The sequence below is a fragment of the Lepidochelys kempii genome, chromosome 8 (genome assembly GCF_965140285.1).
Source record: "Lepidochelys kempii isolate rLepKem1 chromosome 8, rLepKem1.hap1, whole genome shotgun sequence".
Lineage (NCBI taxonomy): Eukaryota > Metazoa > Chordata > Testudines > Cheloniidae > Lepidochelys > Lepidochelys kempii.
This window is the reverse complement of record NC_136387.1, coordinates 14580428-14601369: the sequence shown is the minus strand read 5'-3', so window position 1 is coordinate 14601369 and position 20942 is coordinate 14580428. Positions and strand designations below refer to the sequence as shown.

The 20942-nt window shown below is 42.5% G+C and overlaps 1 protein-coding gene across 6 annotated transcripts in view; it reads left to right on the top strand.

The window, feature by feature from the left end:
* Positions 1-20718, top strand: part of FNIP1 (folliculin interacting protein 1) — a 93964-nt gene extending 73246 nt beyond the window's left edge. For 4 of the 6 annotated variants that reach the window (XM_073355620.2, XM_073355618.2, XM_073355619.2 and 1 more), the window contains 7 exons: positions 2535-2681; positions 6496-6665; positions 11317-12751; positions 13162-13330; positions 15439-15636; positions 16149-16264; positions 17319-20718. In XM_073355620.2, the coding sequence (XP_073211721.2) occupies positions 2535-2681; positions 6496-6665; positions 11317-12751; positions 13162-13330; positions 15439-15636; positions 16149-16264; positions 17319-17397 (2314 nt within the window). In that variant the 3' untranslated portion in view covers positions 17398-20718. Of the gene's footprint in view, positions 1-2534; positions 2682-6495; positions 6666-7954; positions 8096-11316; positions 12752-13161; positions 13331-15438; positions 15637-16148; positions 16265-17318 lie in introns of those variants that run through there. The other 2 variants (XR_012160222.2, XM_073355622.2) reach the window with 2 other exon arrangements.
* The last annotated feature ends 224 nt before the right edge of the window (positions 20719-20942 follow it).

Here is a 20942-nt window from a genome sequence, read left to right as displayed (position 1 = left end):
TTGTTGCAGATCACGGCTGGTGATCGATGAAAGTAGGAATATTTGTTCGTTTGTTTGGGAAAATATTTCTGAGTTTAAAGGAGGGATTTCCACCCCCATCAGCAGAGCTGCAAAGCAGTTAATCCTTGTCCTTGGTTTCTGTGCCATTACTTACATGTCTGGTATTGAAGGTTCCCTTTACTGCAGTCACATGCCTGCTGGCAGGTGGCCAGTGGAATCTGATCTGTCTCTGAGGAAACACTATCAGTTGCAGATGCAGCCTTGGTTACCAGAATAGTAAATAACAAGTCACAAGACTCAAGCTCTCCTTTCAACAAAAACAAATATTTTAATATCTTGGTTTTAGTGTAGAAATAGTTTCTTTTTCCTTTGAAACCAGCTGAACAGCTGCAGGGAGCTTGATTTGGTGTTAGTCTGCACTCACGGAAGCACAGAGGGGTTATTACCTACGAGCTCTTAGATTTACCTCTGGCTTTTTAAGGTCTGCTCTCTCTCACGATGTAGAGTCTGACACCAGTTTTTTAGCTCTGTCATATGCAGTCTGATGCTCAGGATTTCTCCCACTCGACTAACGGGATGTAAAGGCCACTGAAGAGAAGGGGCTGTGAATCAGGGCTGGTGGGAGGCTCTCTTTTCATAATCCTGTTTCTAGCCGTAACTCATAAGTGTGACGATTTACCCTGGAGGCATCAACTCCCCAATGAACTGAAGCAGCTGCACTTTGTCTGAGACCTTCAAGCTCTAATGCCTCAGCACAAACACACTCCCCTCCCTACCACCCCAGGCCATGCACGCAGCCATGGCCACAGCATACTGTCCTACCACTGTTCTCTGCTTCCCAGAGCCCACACAGAGCCATGAGAAGCAGAGTGTAAGTTACAGCAGCCTAGGGCCACGTAGACTGCCTGAGAATATGGTGAGCACAAAGGTGTCTTTAAAGCCACATTTGTTCCTCCCGTCTAACTCCCATCCCGCCTCTCTCCTGCCACAAGTGCAGGAACGGAGTAACTGAGACTCGAGCGCTTACTGTAAGATTTTGCCAAGGAAGAGAGGGACAGTTTTGAATGTTACTAACACCAGGTAGAATTTGTTTTTAAAAATGAAAATCAATAGAGCGAATCATTTTTAAAAAGAGAAAAAGCCGCCCTCCTCCCCTTTTCTCAGACTGCTTTGCTGAACACTGTACAATATGTTGGAAGTTTTGACAGGCCCGTTGAGTTCAGTCTGGGCAGAGATTTTCCATTTGCTCTGAGGTTCCTGGCATTGTGTGTTTTTGTTTGTTTTGGGGGGGTTCTTTTTGTTTGTTTGGTTTTTTTCTTTCTTTTCGCTGAGCCCAATTGCCTCAGGGCAATTTCTGCCTTTGAATTCTGCTGTCATATTAGAATATTTCTGTGGGCTTGCATCACAGACGCTCTCATCCAGAGCTTCTTCACTTCCAAGAGATCTTCAACTAAATCTTCATTGGTTCAGCTTTTTTGGCAGCTGCTTCTTGAGTGCGTTCATCTTCCTGGCATGCATAACCGTCAGTTTTCTGGTCTAGAAGTGTCCGTTCTGAGCAGAGGATAAGTTTGGGGCCAATACACTGATCTTTTGGAAAACACCATTATAAGCAAGAGATTTGAGTAGGCATGATTTACCAGGAACTGAGACGTGCATGTCTTGTTAGATGAAAGAGACTTGTTAATCTTTTTTTTTTTTGGGGGGGTGGGGGAGGAGATAAAGTAGTTGTTTAGTTGGGGAAAACCCAATTGAAGTGGTTAGGCATTTCCTTTGACTTCTTCAAAGTTGCTGACAGCATTGGAATGTTGCTGGTTTAATATTTTGTTTAATGGTGCTGTACTTAAAACAAAACCCATTAGGATGGGGGAGGAAAACTTGGCAATAATCTGAGATTTTAATCTGGTGCTTTAGCAAACAGTCAAAATTCTAATCATATATTTACTGTCCTCTGTAAGACTAAAAAGGTATGGACAGATGCAGTAACCCTTCAGTCCAGTAATTACCTGCAGTAAATTTACATGTAAAGAATTAACTGGTCTGTCTCTCTGCAAATCCATACACTTATGGATTTGGTGGAGATATTTGTTGATTCTAAACTAAGCAGCAAATGAAAATACTTCATAAATTATGCGCACACAAAATTGCCATATTCACCAACTTGGGAAGGATTTATGTGGCTTGAATGTCCTATATAAAAAGTAGGAAATTTATTAAAACAAACAAAAAAAGGAATGCTAAACCAATTATTTGTCTGGAATCCTTCATTTCCTTTGCATTCTAAATAGGGAACCTGTTGAACCTCGACAATGTGCATTATTGTGTTTGAGATCAGTCTGAGAAGGATTTTCTAGTGTTTTAATTTGCAACTGTGGAAAGGTGAATTTGGTGTACTTGGTGAAAGGTTCTTTGTTTTCTGTTGAGTTTGGCTAATAGTTGATAACAAAAATTTTACGTTTGACATAAATAACCACTGGGACTAAATATTATAATAAATTCTTTACCCATATGTCTTTTCCTTCTTAAATTTCTTTTAGAACAACTATTTGCAATCTCTATACTATGCCACGTATTGGCGAACCTGTCTGGCTTACCATGATGTCAGGGATCCCAGAAAAGAACCAGCTGTGCCATCGCTTCATGAAGGAGTTCACTTTCTTAATGGAAAATGCCTCAAAAAATCAGTAAGTTGTTTAGTTTAGGGTTTGTTTGTTTTTTTTCGTGCTGTCAGTGTTTAACATAGACAAAGGCTGATGAAATAGCTAGCAGCAGCTAAGGGTATTTCTACGCTGCAAAGGAAGACTCACAGGGCTTGTGCTGTGGGGCTAAAAATAGCAGTGTAGACGCTTAGGGATCCAACCCGAGCCTGAATGTCTACACTGCTATTTTTAGCCCAGTATCAGGAGTCCCTTGAGCCCAAGTCAGTTGACCTGGGCTCTGAGACGCACAGTTGCGGGGTTTTGTTTTTACATTGTTGATGTACCCTGAAAGTCACAAACATTCTAGTCTGCAAGACAAGAGGAAGACACAAAAAGTCTCTTATATGACTCCTTCCCCTCAATCTCATCAAATCCCAACTCAAGAATAAGCCTTCAAAAGATGGCTATAGAAAACCAGAGATGGTATGAGGGGAGGAGGGAAAACATCCCCTATGAAATGCATTAATCTACCTTTCAAAACCATTGAATAGGAGAGCTGTAATGAACAAGGTCAGAAATTCATGAAGAGCCACTCAGGTGGCAGAGTCTGATCACAAATTGTTAGTAGCCTGGCTTCCACAAAAAGCCAGGGCCTCATGAAGCATTAATGAGGACTTGTGCTACATTAGAACCCACCACGGGGCCCAAAAGGGTAAAGCGTTAAGCGGGTGCTAAGAATTCAGAATAAAAAAGTTCTTGGTTAACTCAACTGTGGAATCTTACAGAGTCACTCTTTCGTCTTCTCTTCTCTTCATCCTCTTCCTCCAAGGCTTAAATATGGGAGATTAAAAAGTGTGGCTTCACTGAAATCCTAAACCAAGCACAAATATGTGAAGTCTGAGAGAGAATAGAACTGCAAAGCAGCTCTTAACTCAAAGAAATGGACAGGAGAAGATCCAGCAGCTGGTCAGTGTAGCTCAGGCATCTGCAAAGGAAAATGTGACTCTGCTGTTCCTCAGAGCCTTTTACTTTTGCCTCTGAGTGGTAATTTCGCAATCCTTATCCCCCTGACAGGAAGGTCACAATTACCGTGCAGCATCGTCCACCTCCTGTAAGTAAGGGATCTCTTGCAGCAGTATGAGTGCCAGCAGACGTCAGTGGAATGTGAAAAGCCCTGATGATTTGTAGAGGGAGTTTAAAATGTTTTTCCCAAAATAAGTTCCAATCGGGATGGAAGCATTTGGCCAAGATTAAACTCCTCAGCCCACAGTCATTCTGAACTGTACACTCTAAGATATATTTTCTAGTGTGGTTTGGTTTGGTTTGGTTTTTGTTTTAAATGGGGCAGGATGGTGTTGTCCTTTAAATGCTTCAGTGAGGGTATTAGCAGCAATGAAGTCTGTGAGCCTGATTCTCCACTATGTCACACCAGTTTTACATTGATGTAACTCCATTATTTTCAATAGAAATACTCTTAATACACATTGGTGTGGAAGGAGAATCAAACCCAACACCTGTAGGTTTCTAGTTTATTTCCAAAGCTCCATTCATTTATTCCACCTTACTCTCTCCAGCCAGCAATCCAGAGCGAGAGGACTAAAGCCTTTGGGTTTTTAAGATCTACAAAACTGTATTTAAATAGACTCTGTTCTGCTCAGGCCCAGAGGGATCTGGAGGTGGGGGGTATTTTTGGCAGGGGCACCTGAAATTGTAGTCAGGCCAACCATCACCACCCATTGGTCTGAAGAGGAATCTTGGAATGCCAGGTCCTTGGTCACCTCTCTGCAAATATCTGTAGGAGAAGTGGAGTTATTAACCCTTTCTCCAGCTCACTGGCCTCCTGCAGCTCCTTTGGTTAGCATTGCTGTGGGGAAGAATGTGTGGAAAAACAATATCCAAACAAAAATGCCACTGAAACTCAGAAGCCCTATGAGGTGCTGCTTCTCCTTTAAGATTTGCCAACAGTTGACTGCCTAACAGCTGACTGCAGGAAAATAATGACACTTTGTAGGTCAGAACCTCCCCAGATCCATCATATTTGTGTCTTCCATGTACGCTTTCTCTCTCCCCCAACAAGTGGGACTTTTTAAATGTAAAATGTCCATTCAGTGTACAGTTCTCAACTTACAGTTCTCAAATTACTGTCAGTGCAGTTCAGCAGCAGGAATCTGTGCAGAATACTGCCTTCAGAAAATAATTCAAACAATAGTAATTTACCTTTTCATAATGCTTTAATAGAACAAAGGGTTCTGCTCTGTGGAACTCAGTTTAACATTACTGAGCCACCGGGAGTAGGGATAGAATCTGTAACCCACTAACACTTTAAATTTCCCATCTGATTGGATTAGCTATAGATGCATGATTGTTGTTTGTTTGGAGTGCCATAAGCATACAAAGCACTTCCAACACTTGCAAGATACAAGGTCTCTCTGTCCTGAATGACTCAGTTTACCTTTAATATCTTTGCAAAACAAAGGCCTATAAAAACACAATTTGGTTGAAATACAAATGGACAAAAACAAAGAAAATGCTTGGAAGAAGGGAAGCATGTAATTTTGTCTTCCCATATTTAGACACAACAAGGTGTCACCTTGATGACTTTTAAAATCCTTTAATGTAGTGTTTCTGTATAAATGCAAATTTAAAATTTGGTTATCGTATGAAGTATGTTGCTTTGTAGGTTTTTCTGTCATGCCTTGATGGAGTGAAAGTAGCATATGACTGATGTTAAATTCAAATCTGCTGTAGTAAAAGTCCTATTTCAGATGAAGAATGGTTTGATCTCATCTTTCAAAGGGATTATTTAAAGTCTTCCCAGTGATTGTTACCCAATTTATATTTGAATGTGAAGCTGGTTTTTGTGCAGTGTCAATAACCATGTTATATCATTACATTAAATCTACTAGTTCTGTTTTTCAAAAAGCTTTTTCACCCAACTTTTTAACTTGGCAAATGAAAACTGTTTTTGCCTGTTAGAGATGCACCTTTCCTGGCTGATAGTTACAGAGCTATGTGTTGATGCCACAGAACTTGGAGCATTTTTTGAAAGCAAGTGACTGTCTCATTTTTAAATTGCATAACTGTTATGCACAATGTCTATCTGTTTTCAGGGTTTGATAGTAACTATAAAGGATCCTTCTTCCTGAGATGTTCTTTTTCATAGATTCACAGATTTTAAGACCAAAATGGATAATTCCTTTAGATCATATTCTCATCTGACTTCCTGTATAACACAAGTCATAGAATTTCATCCCATTTACTCCTGTAATAAAGCCCAATAACTTGTGTTTTGAGAAGATATCATACTTAAGAACTACTGGACAGTGAAAGAGTTGCTAAAGTGGAATGTCAACTTAATTAAAACCCACCCTTTACCTTTAGATGCAAATTCTATAATATGTTTAGTGTTTTCTAATAATAAACTGTACTTACAGTTAGTTCTGTTAGCAGTATGGTACTCTGTGTACTATTAGTAAATATATTCACCAGATCTTTTGGTTTCACAGAGATTTTTTAGCACAATCTATGGCTACAGTAAACAGCTTGCTATGCATGGAATCATTGGTGAATAGAAGTCTCATAATATTGCTAAACTGAGGAATTAAAATGCCCATAATATGGAAACGTTCTACAGTTTTAATTTTATATTCCTTTCAAGAAATGCCTCTCATCTTGGGCAGTACATTTTCTTTTCCAGCCTGATGCATAAAGAAATCCAAGCAGACCGAGTGGTCTTTACTGTCTCTGTGTTCTTATTAGGAAGCTAGCATTCCTGCGTTTTTTAGATTATAGAATTGCTGTTGCTTTAATTCTATGAATGCCTCATTGGAAAAAGTGACACTGAGTGTTTCATTTTCAGATTTTTACCAGCCCTTCTGACTGCAATTCTGACTAACCACCTGGCCTGGGTCCCGACAGTCATGCCAAACGGACAGCCACCTATAAAAATCTTCCTGGAAAAGCATTCCTCCCAGAGTGTGGACATGTTGGCCAAGACTCATCCATACAACCCACTGTGGGCGCAACTAGGTATGTCTTAAACCTCACCAAACTATCTGTTAAAACACCACATAAATGTGTATCAGTGCAGTGACTTCTGCTAACCAATCCCACTGATTATTTACAAGTAGAAACCTGTGCCCTCAGACCAAGATACAGCTCTATAGATCAAGCATACAGAGAGATACTGCATTTACTATATACTATGTAATTACTTTAAGCACTACCATTAATAAAGCCGCAGCAGAAAAGTACAAAGTCCCTTTTATGTTAGGCAGGGCAGGTCTTACAGTGTCTTGATGGTGATGGGGGATTTTGGTCTCCTTGTGGATCCTTTTAGGGAAACTGCATTTTCTAGCTGCTCGGTTGCTATCCTTGACAACTCAAGTTGGGGGTGGGGCAGTAGAAAACAGGAAAATTACTTACTTAAAAACTTAATAAAAATTAATTTGAATAAGAAACAGCTGTGTCATCAATTAAAGAGACCATGAATGGTAAGGTGCAGTGAATGATTAATGCATAAAACCCATAGGTAATGCTCGGGCTAAGGACCCATTCCGAAGCCCATTAAAACCAATGGAAAGCCTTCAATGGTTCAGACCCTGTGTGTGGTTATTCATGTCACCATCTCATGGCTGGCCAACAGAGAGGAAGATTTAAGACTCCTACAATTCGGTCATATTGCCCCTTCCGGCAGAAGGTCCCCTGGAAGTGGGTTGGTCAGGGGAAAGGAAGACTTAGGTTCCCCTCACAGAATTTCTCCCACTTCGGTATAGGCAGGGGTGGCCTGCAAGAGGCTCACATCCCAGAACTCCAGGAATCTGCTGGAAGCCAGAGCTGTTATTAGGGAGGTGCTGTGCCTTTGCAATGCCCTCTGGCTCCCTGTGAGTCTTCTCCACCTCCTAGTACCCCTAAAACAGCCAAGCCCCCCACTCGCCTGCACAAACAAAACAACCAGAGCAGCTCTGATAAGCATGGGGCTGGGTAGAACTCCTCCCCCATTCAAAATATTGCAGAGCGCTGGGTGGGAGGGAAGAGAAGGCGGAGGGGTAGAGCTGCAGCTGGGTAGTGTTTCTCCCCAGCACTGTCACATTGTGCACTGATGGATGGCACAGATTTACTGTTCCCTCGGCTCTCTCTCCCTTAGGTGGGAGTGGGGTTTGCTCCAGTCTCCTGGGGATGTGGCTCTTTACAGTATTTCAGAGTAACAGCCGTGATAGTCTGATGAAGTGAGCTGTAGCTCACGAAAGCTTATGCTCAAATAAATTGGTTAGTCTCTAAGGTGCCACAAGTCCTCCTTTTCTTTTTGCTATTTACAGTAGTATCAGGAGCAATCTTATCCCCTCCAGCAGGTGCAGCTGACCCAGCTTCTGCATCTATCTGACCCACTGCCTTGGGTGGACTGCCTGAGCAGGCAGTGTGGCTCCTACAGGTGAAAAGAAAGAGGAAAAAGAGGATCGGTATGGGGCCCCTTTTGCCTCCAGAATGACCATAAAGATGAAATAAACCATCCCTGGCCATGTACTCTCCTTGATCCTCACTTTCATAACCAGTGACAGCCATGAGCAGAGCTGCACTGTAAACACGCTTGAATGAATTTAGTGCTCATTAAAGGTGCTGGATAGAGAGCCCTGGAGACCAAAGTCCTTTGTATCCCCAGAACAGTTAGAGCACTGGCTGTGGCCGCACAAGTTTCCCCCTGCTGCCCTGCCAGTGACCCCAAACCCTGATCTGGAGGAGTCTCCTGCAGAAGTAAAAGCTCAGCTCCGTTTCCGTGATCACTGAATTCTTGGCTTCTCTGCTGAGCTTGCCCGTTGGCTTTTGTGTTGTAAACACCTGCTCAGTAAGAACTGAAGTGAGAGTGTGAGACCCAGCTAGTCGTCATCCACAGACCACTGAAGTGATAACAGAGGATAAATTTCACTGGCTATAAATCTGGGCCAGGCTTGGCGTAGAGGTGAAAGGTTCCATTGCCTTTGGACTGTAATGGTGAGACTGACGTCGTAACCCCTATCCGGTGTGTAGTTTCACGGTTGCTGTTAAGGCTGTTGCCCATGGAAGGGTCCCTCTAAAACTAATTACCCCTTGAAAAGAAAACATATGTCTTTCCCCCTGAACTCATCCCATTGGGCCTAAATAGGGCAGCTCATATGTTCCTCTGATCAGTGCATCATCTTCCGTATGAGTCAAACAGCACTATTACAATCCTCTGTATTCAATAGAGATACACGTGGCAGAATTTGTAATTCTTTGTAATTTTGGCAACTAATAGCAATTTTTATTTTTAAGCATGTTTTTAACAATTCATAGTTGTGGGAAATTAAGGGGAGTAGTATTAGGGTTCGGATTAGGGCAGCGCTGATAGGGCGGTGGCAGGGGGTTCCCAGAACTGATATCTGGGCTGCAGGGGGCTCCCTGTGCAACAGAGGGGCACAAGGTGCGAGGAAGGCAGTCCTAGTCCAGGAGAGCACGGATCCTTGACCAGGGCCCCTAGGAGTAGCTCCTGGCTGTGGGAGAGGCCACCCTATGGCTAGGGGCTCCTGCCTAGGGGTGGCCTCTGTGCTCCTGAATGTTAAAGTGCGGGGCCGTGACAGCAGGGCCAATGACACTAGATCAGGCTAGATCGGGGCGGGCAAACTTTTTGGCCTGAGGGCCACATCGGGTTTTCAAAATTATATTTCGGGCCAGTTAGGGGAGGCTGTGTCTCCCCAAACAGCCAGGAGGCAGGGGCTGGGCCACACCTATCTGATCCCCCCCCGCCCCCGCTTCTCACCCCCTGACAGCTCCCCCGGGACTCCTGTCCCATCCAAACTACCCCTGTCCCCTGATGGCCCCCCCTACCTCCCTTCCAGGACTCCTGCACTATCCACCACCCATGTTCCCTAACTACCCCCGGACCCCTCACCCCGACTGCCCCCTGCCACCCCATCCGACCCCCCCTCTCATTCGTGACTGCCTCCTCCACCCCCAGGACTCCTGCCACATCCAACCACCCCTTCTCCCTGTCCCCTGCCACCCCATCCAACCTTCCCCCTTCCTGACTGCCTCCCCAGGACCCCTGCCCCCATTCAACCCCCCTGCCTTCTGTCCGCCCCAACCCCTATCCACAGCCCTGCTCCCTGCCCACCACCCCCAACTCCTCTGCCCTCTATCCAACCCCCCCGCCCCCTTACTGCACTGCCTGGAGCACCGGTGGCTGGTGGCGTTACAACCATGCCGCCCAGAGCACTGGGTCAGGCCGAGGCTCTGCAACTGCACTGCCCAGCCACCCAGAGCATTGCGCCGGTGGCATGGCGCACTGAGGCTGCGGGGGAGGGGGCGAGCCTCCCGGACCAGGAGCTCAGGGGCTGGGCAGGAGGGTCCCGCGGGCCGGATGTGGCCCACAGGCCATAGTATGCCCACCTCTGCACTAGACCCTTGTGGGCGCTAGATGTGGGCGAGGCTGGGCTTGCCAACTGTTGGTGGTGGTTTTTTTGGTCAATTTCTGTCTTGTGAAATTGTCTAATGATGACTGACAATTTAAAGGCAATCCTGTGTGACAAAGTTCCTCCTCTGCCTTGGTGGGTCCTGTGCTTATCGGTGGATTTGCTCACCTCAGAGGTTCCTGGCAGCCCTCAGTTTGGCCACTTTCATGGCTCAAATCTGCCATTCACTCAGTTAGCCTCATCACTGGCCAGCATGGGGAAAGGAAGAAGAACAATCCCTGCAGTCTCTGCTGATCCACCTAGTGGATCGGGGAACAGGTCAGAGACCTTCCCCTCTGGTGGAACCCACAGTCCAGGTCAACTCCTCTGGTATCAAGTAGGGAGCTGGGGGGATGGAGGGATGGGAGGAACCCAGGCCCGCCCTCTACTCCGGGTTCCAGCCCAGGGCCCTGTGGTATGCAGCTGTCTACAGTGGCTCCTGTAACAGCTGAATGACAGCTACAACTCCCTGGGCTACTTCCCCATGGCCTCCTCCCAGCACCTTCTTTATTCCCACCACAGGACCTTCCTCCTGATGTCTGATAATGTGTGTACTTCTCAGTCTTCCAGTAGTATGCCTTCTCACTCTGTTTCTTGCGCCTCTTGCTCCCAGCTCCTCGCACACACACCACAAACTGAAGTGAGCTCCTTTTTAAACCTAGGTGCCCTGATTAGCCTGCCTGTCTTAATTGATTTTAGCGGCTTCGTGATTGGCTGCAGGTGTTCCAATCAGCCTGTCTGCCTTGTTTAAAGAAAGTTCCTGATTGTTCTGGAACCTTCCCTGTTACCTTACCCAGGGAAAAGGGACCTACTTAACCTGGGGCTAATATATCTGCCTTCCGTCACTCTCCTGTAGCCATCTGGCTTGACCCTGTCACACCTGTCAAGCCTAAATACAGAGGTGCCCAAGCTGATTGAGACAACATTGACACTAGAAACTTTTGCTAGTGTAAAAATATTGGTTAGGAGTGTGTGCTTTGTTTTGTTTGGCAACATTTCTATACCAGCAAAAGCAATAGTGTAGACACAATTGTACCAGCAAAAGCACTTTTTTGCCAGTATAAGCTGTATCTGCACTAGGGAGGTTTACTGGTCTAGCTTTACCCACAAATCTCATCTACTGTTGACCTGGCCTTAGAAAACTAGTATCTGTAGAATAACAGCATGATTATTTTAAAGCTGCAAAATATTGATGCTTGCTTTGTTTTCTGTTGTAGGAGACTTGTATGGGGCTATTGGATCACCTGTGAGATTAGCAAAAACAGTGGTGGTTGGTAAAAGACAAGATCTAGTCCAGAGATTGCTTTATTTCCTCACTTACTTCATAAGATGCTCTGAACTACAAGAGACGCATCTTCTAGAAAATGGGGAAGATGAAGCCATAGTAATGCCTGGAACAGTTATTACTACCACACTGGAGAAAGGAGAGGTAGAGGAATCTGAATATGTGCTCATAACAATCCACAGGAACAGAAGCAATTTGCTATCTAGAGAGTCTGAAGAAATGAGAACTCCTAACTGTAGCTGTAAATATTGCAAGTGTCCACTTCTTGGGCAAAATACAGAGGGTGTTTCACATCAAGAGAGAGAATACGCCCAAAATGCCTCTAAGGTGGATCTGGAGACTTCTTCAGATGAGAGCAGGACAATTTCTGTTGCTGACTGCCAAGAAAATGCTGCTGACATTAAGCAGTGCAAGGATAAATTGACATCTTGTCTGGACACAAAATTGGAAACAGTAATCTGCACAGGGTCAACTTCAGTGGACAAATGTGCAATGGCAGAGTCGGGATTAGAGCCAACAGCAGGAACGTGGAGGACTGAGGAGTCACTGGAATCTGGTAACCAGGCCATCAGAGTAACAAGATCAACAGGTATAGCAGTGGAAAAGAAGCCTCCGGATAAGCTCTTGTCTGATGCGTTTCCTTGTAGTACCGCTGAGGCTCAGACAAAGGTGACTTTCCTGATTGGAGATTCCATGTCTCCTGATTCAGATATTGAACTCCGAAGTCAAGCAGTCGTGGAACAAATTGCTAGGCATCACAACCAAGCAGCAATGGAGGAAGGAGTGAGTGCTGCTCAGAACTGTGAAGCAAAACAAACTGTTGGGGACCAAAATAGAGACTGTGGGACAGCTGAACCGTTCCCTCAAGTTGCCAGCGCGCATCAGAATTGGAATCCGAATCCTTACAATGCAGAGAGCATGAGTCTGTTTGATGAGTATTTTACGGATGACGGTTCAATTGAAACCAGGACTATTGATGATATTCCAATGCAAGCAACTATAGACGTTCTAGATCATGGCAGCAGTTTAGAACTTTCTAAAAAATTAGGTACAACGAACAGCAAACTACCCAGTGAATTTTGTAAGTTTATGGAATCTGATCGCCAGGAGACATGCAAAAAATGCTTTGCTGAGCAGGACCAAAGAAACACAATCTCTATTTGTGTCCCCCATGGGGATAAAGAGAATTCAGAGAAAAAAGTTGCCCCCGGATCTGATTGGGACATTCCAAGAAACGAGAGCTCAGATAGTGCTCTCGGTGACAGTGAAAGTGAAGATACAGGTCATGATCTAACCAGACAAAACAGTAATTACTACGTAGGAGAGCATGAAGATTGGACAGAAGAAGATGAGATCCCTTTTCCTGGGTAAGTATTTTCAACTGTAACCGACACCATGGTAAATATAATCTCTCTCCTCGTTCCTCCATACACATGCCTTGAGGTCCTGCCGCCTGTTTTTGCATCCATGGTTGGAAAGATTCTCTTGGGCTCGGTGGTTGTAAAATGAATTTAAAGAGCATGGTGATCTGGATGTTAACAGTATTAATTATGCATGGCAACCCTGGCTTGTATCTTGTTCCTCTACAGTATTTTATGCACAGGGCTGAATACTTTAAGCTGTCTTTGAACTGAAGTTCCTTTTTAAAATGTGGTTGGACAGCTGATCACGTTTAGAGGCGAGATGATCGGAACGGAAATGTCACACTTGCTCAAGCTGAAATGAGTCAAAATCAGTGCTAGTTATAGTACATGTCCATGATATACCTTTCTTGCAGGTCAAAATTAGTTGAAGTGAACTCTATCCAGCCCAGTATTGCCAATTTTGGAAGGTCCTTGCTAGGTGGCTACTGTTCATCTTACGTACCTGACTTTGTTTTGCAAGGAGTAGGAAATGATGAAAAACTGAGACACTGTTTGGTGTCGGATTTGTCGCATGCGGTGCAGGTAATTAAACTATATCCAATGAAATGTATATTACACAATAAAGAGAGGCAAATATTTCTGAACTGGCAAACCTGCTGGAACTGAAAATATTTATTCTCACAGCTCCATTCTAGTCTCCACACACCCATTTCACTAGTTTCTCAATGCTCTTGTCTATCAGTTGTTACTCCTGAGTAACATGGTTATAGTTATCTGCTCCAGATTTGCACCGTAAGGTCCTGTTGAAGCCAGTGAAGAAGGATCATGCCCTAGGAGAAAAGAGACATTCATGTTAAACCTTAGAGAAATCATGAAGTCTCTCTTCTTTTAGGTGCAGCAACCCCGTTGATAGATAGCGTTATGAGATATGGAGTCCGAACTGCCATATAGCCTTCCCTATTTATGTCTCCCAAACAAACTGCTGATGTCCTGAGTGTCTGCAAAGCAGAACTTACAGTGGTGAAATTTAACATTGTCCTCAGAAATACTGGGATCTCCCAGTACTGTTATTTCTTTTTCATAGAAGGTAATGACCCAACGGTGCTGGCTTTGTGGGGAAAAGAGAGACAAACACCCCACCCCCACCCCAAGGCGCATGGGGAGCAGGGCTCTCTGCACTCTGATCTCCCTTTCTCTTCCTATTCTTTCCTATAGAATGGGGACTCTAGGGCACTGTTTCTTCCCTAACAGAGTCCTAGCCGCATAATCCATTATCTGTACTGGGGGAGAGGCTGGAGAATGGGCAGGTTGGAGGGAGGAGTGGATGGGTGGAAGTGCATCATTCCCTACCCCCTCTGGCTCTGTGGAAATTAAAGGAAAAGACATTACAGACAAGGGTTGCCATTTGCTATTGAAGGGCATGATCTTTCTTCCCTATAAGCCAATAGCTTGCTTCAGTGGGAGCAGGATCAGTCCCTAGCAAAGATAAAAGAACACTTTTTCTGTGAGCAGTAAACAGATCCCTTCTGCCACAAAGCCCCAGTAATAGCACCGTTTTATGCGGTTTGGCTACCTGTATCTGTGGCCATTTCCCATAGGGCTATGTGCAGGGAAGGGGAAGAAAACTATCAGATGCATGTTAGCCACTGAGTTGCCCTGCACACCTGGGTGGATTTCACCCATTTATAAATAAAGCCCAGCTGAACTTTGAGAAACCAGTTCAGTATCTCAAAGTGACTACTGGAGTGAAACGAATGCTTCATTCTTATATACCACAAAATAAAGAGAGATTTTTTTTTCTCCCCTAACAAACTTTTTAACTGAACTGATAACATCAAGCACTGCCAGGAATATAAAATATTAGAAAAGATTTTACTCACTGGCTTTCAAATAAAATCATACTGTACCATAGCACCACATTGGTGGTGCTCTGGGTAAAGGGATGCTTTCTCAAGCAGTTAAGCCAAAAATATAATGGGAAAAGGACCAACAGAGTTCTAAATATTTCTTTTAAGAAAAATCCATTGCAGAGAAATATTTTGTCAATGCGCTGTTTGAAGGCACTAGACGAGTGAGTGTGGACTTTGTTGTTTGCTCCCTCTGCTGGTTCTGCAGCAACAGTTAACAAACCTTATCCCCAGAGCTGTTGCTAACAGTAAGGAAAACTTGACTAGTAACAGGAGTGAAACTATTTAAAGTGTCCAAACTGAGTGAAATACAAAAAATAAATAACAGCACACATGGTGACAAGGAAATTAGATTTTGGATGCTTTCAGCTTTAATAACCTAAAGTTTAACAGTTAAAGCTAGTCAGGGGGTTGGGTTTTTTTTAAATATAATTTTAACCTATGTCCATTTAACGTCAGCTCCATTCAAACAGGACACATCAATATTTATTGAATGTCCAATGGGAAACTTTGTGGGCACTGAAACACATATTCATGCTTGGAAGAAGATATTCAATACAATAGAGGATAATAAAAAGAAAACTACTTTGGAAAATGTAGTATTTTTTTCCTTTTAAAACTGTGGTAGCTTTTCTGTTATAAAGATCCATTTTTAAGGGATTGCAGTGTATGTAAAAATGCCATCACTATTCAGGAACAAATTATTTTTGGAAAAATTGAGTTGTCTTTTGTTACTCTCAGACTTAAACTATTGTCTTTGTCTTTTTTTTTTTTTTTTTTAAGCATCCTGTTTTGGATGAACCAATTGCAGAGGCTGTTTGCATTATCGCAGACACGGATAAATGGACAGTGCAAGTGGCCAGTAGCCAAAGGCGAATGATTGATAATAAACTAGGAAAAGAGGTGTTAGTCTCTAGCCTTATCTCCAATCTGCTTCATTCCACTCTTCAGCTTTACAAGCATAATTTATCTCCAAATTTTGTAAGTATGGGTGACATATAAAGGGCTGAATATACTTTGAGAATATAATTTAAATTAGTGTGTTAACGAAGATGCTATAAGTTGATATTTCTCATACTTCCACATAGCCACAATTGGTCATATTGTGCATTTTCTAACTTCCAGTTTTGCCCATTTGGGATATTCAGTTGAACTTTGTTTTGTAACGAAGATAGCTGTCTTTGGTCCTGATTTGATTTGCAACCAAAATTTCCACTGAAATAGGTGAGAGTCTTGCTAGAGTAGGACCATAAGATCCATGCTTTACGTAAACAATACTTTTCAGAACAGAAATCTAAACAAAAGTTTGTGTCATTCTTGCTGTGTGTCTTCCCCTGCTATTGCCAGGTGCTTTCAAATAATTATGTACCTTGACGTGGCCCACTAAAGAAAGTAGAATTATGGGGACTGTGTTGTTGTTCTTTGGCATTTGGCTGGTATAGGGGGCTGCAAGGTGATTTGTTTCTGATGTGATTGTTTTCATGTGCTCCTAGTGTGTTATGCACCTGGAAGATCGGCTGCAAGAGCTGTATTTCAAAAGCAAGATGCTGTCTGAATACCTCAAGGGCCAGATGCGAGTTCATGTCAAGGAGCTGGGCGTGGTACTTGGGTATGATCACGTTGTTCAGTACAGTTTCCACATGTGTTTCCCCTATCACAAATCTTCTCTACATGTACTAGTAGGGTTGTCACAGCCACAGGCTCTGCGCTAGTGGATCCCTGTGCAGGATCAGGACTATTAGTTTGACATGAATTTCCCATTCTGGGGCTGTCTCCATGTCTTCCAAGATCCCTCTCTATTCCCCCCCCCCCCCCCCCCCGGACTCACCACTCCAGAGTTCATCAGAACCATTCTTTAGGTGGCCAGTCCCTGTTGAAGAACACAAGGCACTTGATACCTCCAGGGTGACATTCCCCACCTGGCACAGAGAACACTCTCTGAATCCCCTCAGTGGGAATGGGGCACAAGCAGAGAGGCCATTTAATGGATCCTAGGAAGGCGATCTCATCACCAGCTCTAAATACTCCATTATGCAGATGGGTATTGGTTGAAGGCTAGGATGCAGGGGTGGGGGGGGGTGTGTAGCCACAGGCTGAAGTAGTATCTGCAAAGGGAGGAGCTGCAGCACAGTGCCATGGCTTGCCTGAGAGTGGGGAATAAATGAATTCCACTCCCCCCTTTGCTCCTAACTTGTGCTGAGTTCCCCACATAAAGCTCCTTTACTCAGGCTGCGTGCGTGCAGTGGGTAGGACGAATTCCCCCCCCCCCCCCCCCCGTGTATTCCCTTGCCAGCACGGTTAGCTCAGTGACCAAGAGAGCAGGCAGAAATGGAACCCAAGTCTTCTGCATGACAATGAAGATCTGTCAGTGAGTCACCAGGCAGATCGGGAATTAATTTTTATGTCTGTTGAAAAACAAACTAATTGTTCGCATTTTTAATCACACGTGGTGATGTTGCCTTGCCTTCAGAAATGCAAATGTTTTAACTTTACATTGAGAATGACTTGTAGTTTAAAGCTTTATAAATAAAATATAGAAGTTCTCTCCTTGAATAGTCCAACTGCAAATACCTTAGCTTGGCATGGATAATATAGCAGTTAATGCACATGTACAGCCCACCTACATTTTGGGTTAGATTTAGTGTTTCTCTTCTTCCTTTTAGGATTGAATCCAGCGACCTCCCTTTACTGGCAGCTGTAGCAAGTACTCACTCTCCATATGTTGCCCAGATACTACTTTAAAATGCTGAAGGGCATAGAGATTAACTTTTTTTTTCTTCCTGGAAATGAAATGGAAGACAAGGAGACAGACATGAAACACACTTGTCCTGGTTTCTTTTCACTGGAGGCAACTGAACTGAACAGCTTGCTGAGCTGACTGGGTCTCCGTCACTGACTGCATATTATACAAACAATTGGAGAGTTCTTTTTATTTTTTTTCTCTCTCCCATTTGGCCATTCATAAAAAAGAATTTAAACTATAATCATAATTGAAAAGCCTGAGTTTGAGGTTACTGAAGAAAACCCAAGATTTTAGAAAAAGCTGAAGAACTGCAAATGGTTTTGGCAGTTTCTGCAAGGAGGCTAATTATGTACAGTGAAAAACAGGGAATGCAAGGAAGAACTGCTTTGTAATAATGTACAGTGCTTTTGCTGATTGTAAACTTTAACAGGAGAAGAAAGCAGCTGTCTTGAGACTGGCTTATACTTATTAGGAGTGGGTTAAGATCTCTAACTCTCAAACTGCAGTGATTTGTAACAACTGCTTTTTCACTAAATAGTCAAATTGTGGATATTTCTCAAAGGAAAAATGATTTTTTGTAAACAGCTTACTAATGACACTCAGCTAAAAATGTATTTGTAATCCGTTTTCAAGCAGCGGGGGGCGCCAACAAACAAACTGGCAAATGTGACTATTTCCCTTTCTTGGCTTGGTGTTGTAACAGGTATTCAATGGCTATAATGTTTAAATGTTGCTTTATAGTGATACTTTTGTTTCATGACTTACAAAAAATAGAAGAAATGCAATTTTGAAACAAAACCAACAAATGCTAAAGAGAGAATGATGATTGAAATTTCCCGGTGGCATCCCAAAAATGCCATGACTATTACCTCTAATATTTTTACAGTCTATAATATTCTGGCAATATATTGTTTTTACAGCAGTCAGTGAGTGAGTGAAATAATGAGCTAGAAATAATTGTACCAAAGCACTGGGGGAGGAAAAAATAGACTATTAACCTTAATTGCTCAGGTAACTAATTGCTATATATTTTTTAAAAAAAAAAAGTTCTACAAATGTGGATGTGTGATTATGCCATTGCACAGAAATATCAAAATTATTTTTAGACAAAATGTCCCAATGATGCAAGTGGTTGTAATCCCTTTTCTACCGACTTGATTAGCTACCAGCAGGAAATGCTGTTTATTCCATTCTCAGCATTTCTCCTTTACTCGCTCACCATTGTTTTGCCGTCAGACATACAGTAGTCGCAAAAACCAGCGGCTGTGGAATCACTCTGCTGTAAGTGATGTGAACGTTCAGCAGGTGGGTGATTATGTATCAAAAGGCGCTACTACCTCAGTTTCACTGGACACTGCGTTCTGTGCTTCTCTGTGCTTGCTTGTCCTAGCAGCCAGTTCACATAGCTAATTACAGTTCTTGTTTTCATTGATCATTTTCAGTATACTGGAGTTCACAGCCTATCCCTAATAAAAGTGAAAGGTACTGGTTCACTCGTTTGCTAAACTATCTTTACCATTCTATAATAGCTCGTTCTTTCTATAAGCCTCTTTTCAATAATGTGTAACATGCTCTCTGTTGTGGTTTGCGGATGTTTTTTAAAAACAAAACAGTCCCCCCCTCCCCATCGAACTTAAAAACAATGGGTGAAATCCCAGCCCTGCTGACATCAATAGCAAAACTCTCACTGACTTCAACAAGGCCAGAATTTCACCCAGTGTGTTTTGGTAGTAGTATAAAAAAATCGTAACTTTAATCTTAAGACTCCGTTCCTACAAGTGTCCGTATGGACAGACTTGCACCTGCACCATTATCCTTGTAGGGTTGGAATCTAACTTGGTAAGTAAGCCAAACTTTAATATGGGCAGTGTGTCCTGAAATTCTGTCTGCATACAAAATCTAATGCTGACTGCTGCAGGGAAGACTTTCATATTTAATATAGTCTGAAGATTTAATTTGTCACTTTGCTTATTGTTTAAATGTCCTCTTTTAAGCACATGATTATATTACATCTGGGTTTTAGAATGAACACAACAAATGTTTAAGGGCCTGATTCTACAAACACACATCAGTAATGTAGGATTGCGTTCTAAAATACGAATTTTAAACTGTTTTTGCTAGAATACAGTATGTAGCCAATAATTACAATTCTGAACATTGTACATAGTTTACAGTTAATATAACCTGATCGCAGTAGTACAACAAGACTTGGTACTACAACGTATTGAGCACTCTGGCCCTGATCCATCAAAGCACTCAAGCACGTGCTTAACTTTAAGCATGTACTAGTCTCATTAAGCACAAATAGTCTCACTGGAGTCAATGAGACTAGCACATGCTTAAGTGCTTTGATGGCTCAGCACCTTGTAGGATTAAGCCCCTAATGAATTATTACAAGTAAATACTCTGTTCTCTTCTGTTTACTCATCACTAAGCAAACTCTGGACATTATTTTGAAATTGGGGTTGACTCTAAGAAACACATGGCCTCTGCCAACACGAAATTAAGTACTTGAGAGAGAAAAAATTGTTATTAAGATAAATCATTTTCAGCTTTCTTCTGCCTAACACAACTCCCTCAGACTGTTTTAATACAATCATTTGTTCAGTCAGTCCTAGACAAAGTGGCCATCTTGCCATCACTGTGGTTATCAGGTCACCAATGCTAGCTCCCCATGTGAGACGAATATCTGAGCTTTAGGTCTAAAACGTATGGACACTTTTCCTAACCATACTGCTGTTGTAATAAATATGCAAATTTAACTTTAGCATGATGGGCAGTGTTCCTGTAACTTCTCTTTTATGGTACATGAGAAATGTGGTACATGCACCTTTGTTGAATAATTTTAAAAAAGGGATCTTTAACAACACTGTAGTGTTGACTCTTTAAAATGTATCACACCTTTTTTGTGTATAAAAAAACTAATCTGTTTGATTTATTTCTTCAATATTCCCAACCTCTATTAATATGTCTTAATTTTTAGGCTGAAAACATTAAGTATACTAAACATATCTACTAGCAAATTTATTTTGTTACAATTGGCAAACACTGGTCTGCTCAAAACAAAATAATAATAAAAAGAACAGGATTTTACACCTTGCATACATTTTCCCTGTTAGTTATGACAGATGTTTTAGGACAATTTGTTTTGCTTTCTCTAAATTATTTAGATGGTGGTATGTGTAAAATGCTGGGTAAAATGTACATATTTGTTATCTCTTTTGTTTTTTGTATATATTTCCCAAGATGTGCACTTGTATTATAATAACCATTCCCAATTTTAGGGGGAAATTGTGCAATAAATACAGTATGTCAGTTTACTTCCTGGTGGGACTCTTTTTTGTTTGTGACTTGTGTGGGTGAAAATACAAACCATGATGACCACAGGTTTGAAACTTGGGTGCCTAATATCAGATCCCTGAAATCCCTACTTTGTCACCTAATTAAATGTTATGATTACCAGAGGTGCAGAGATCACTTAATTCCATGCCTGATTTGGATTTAGGTGTCTAATGTTATGCAAGTCTGAAAATGTTGGCCTCAA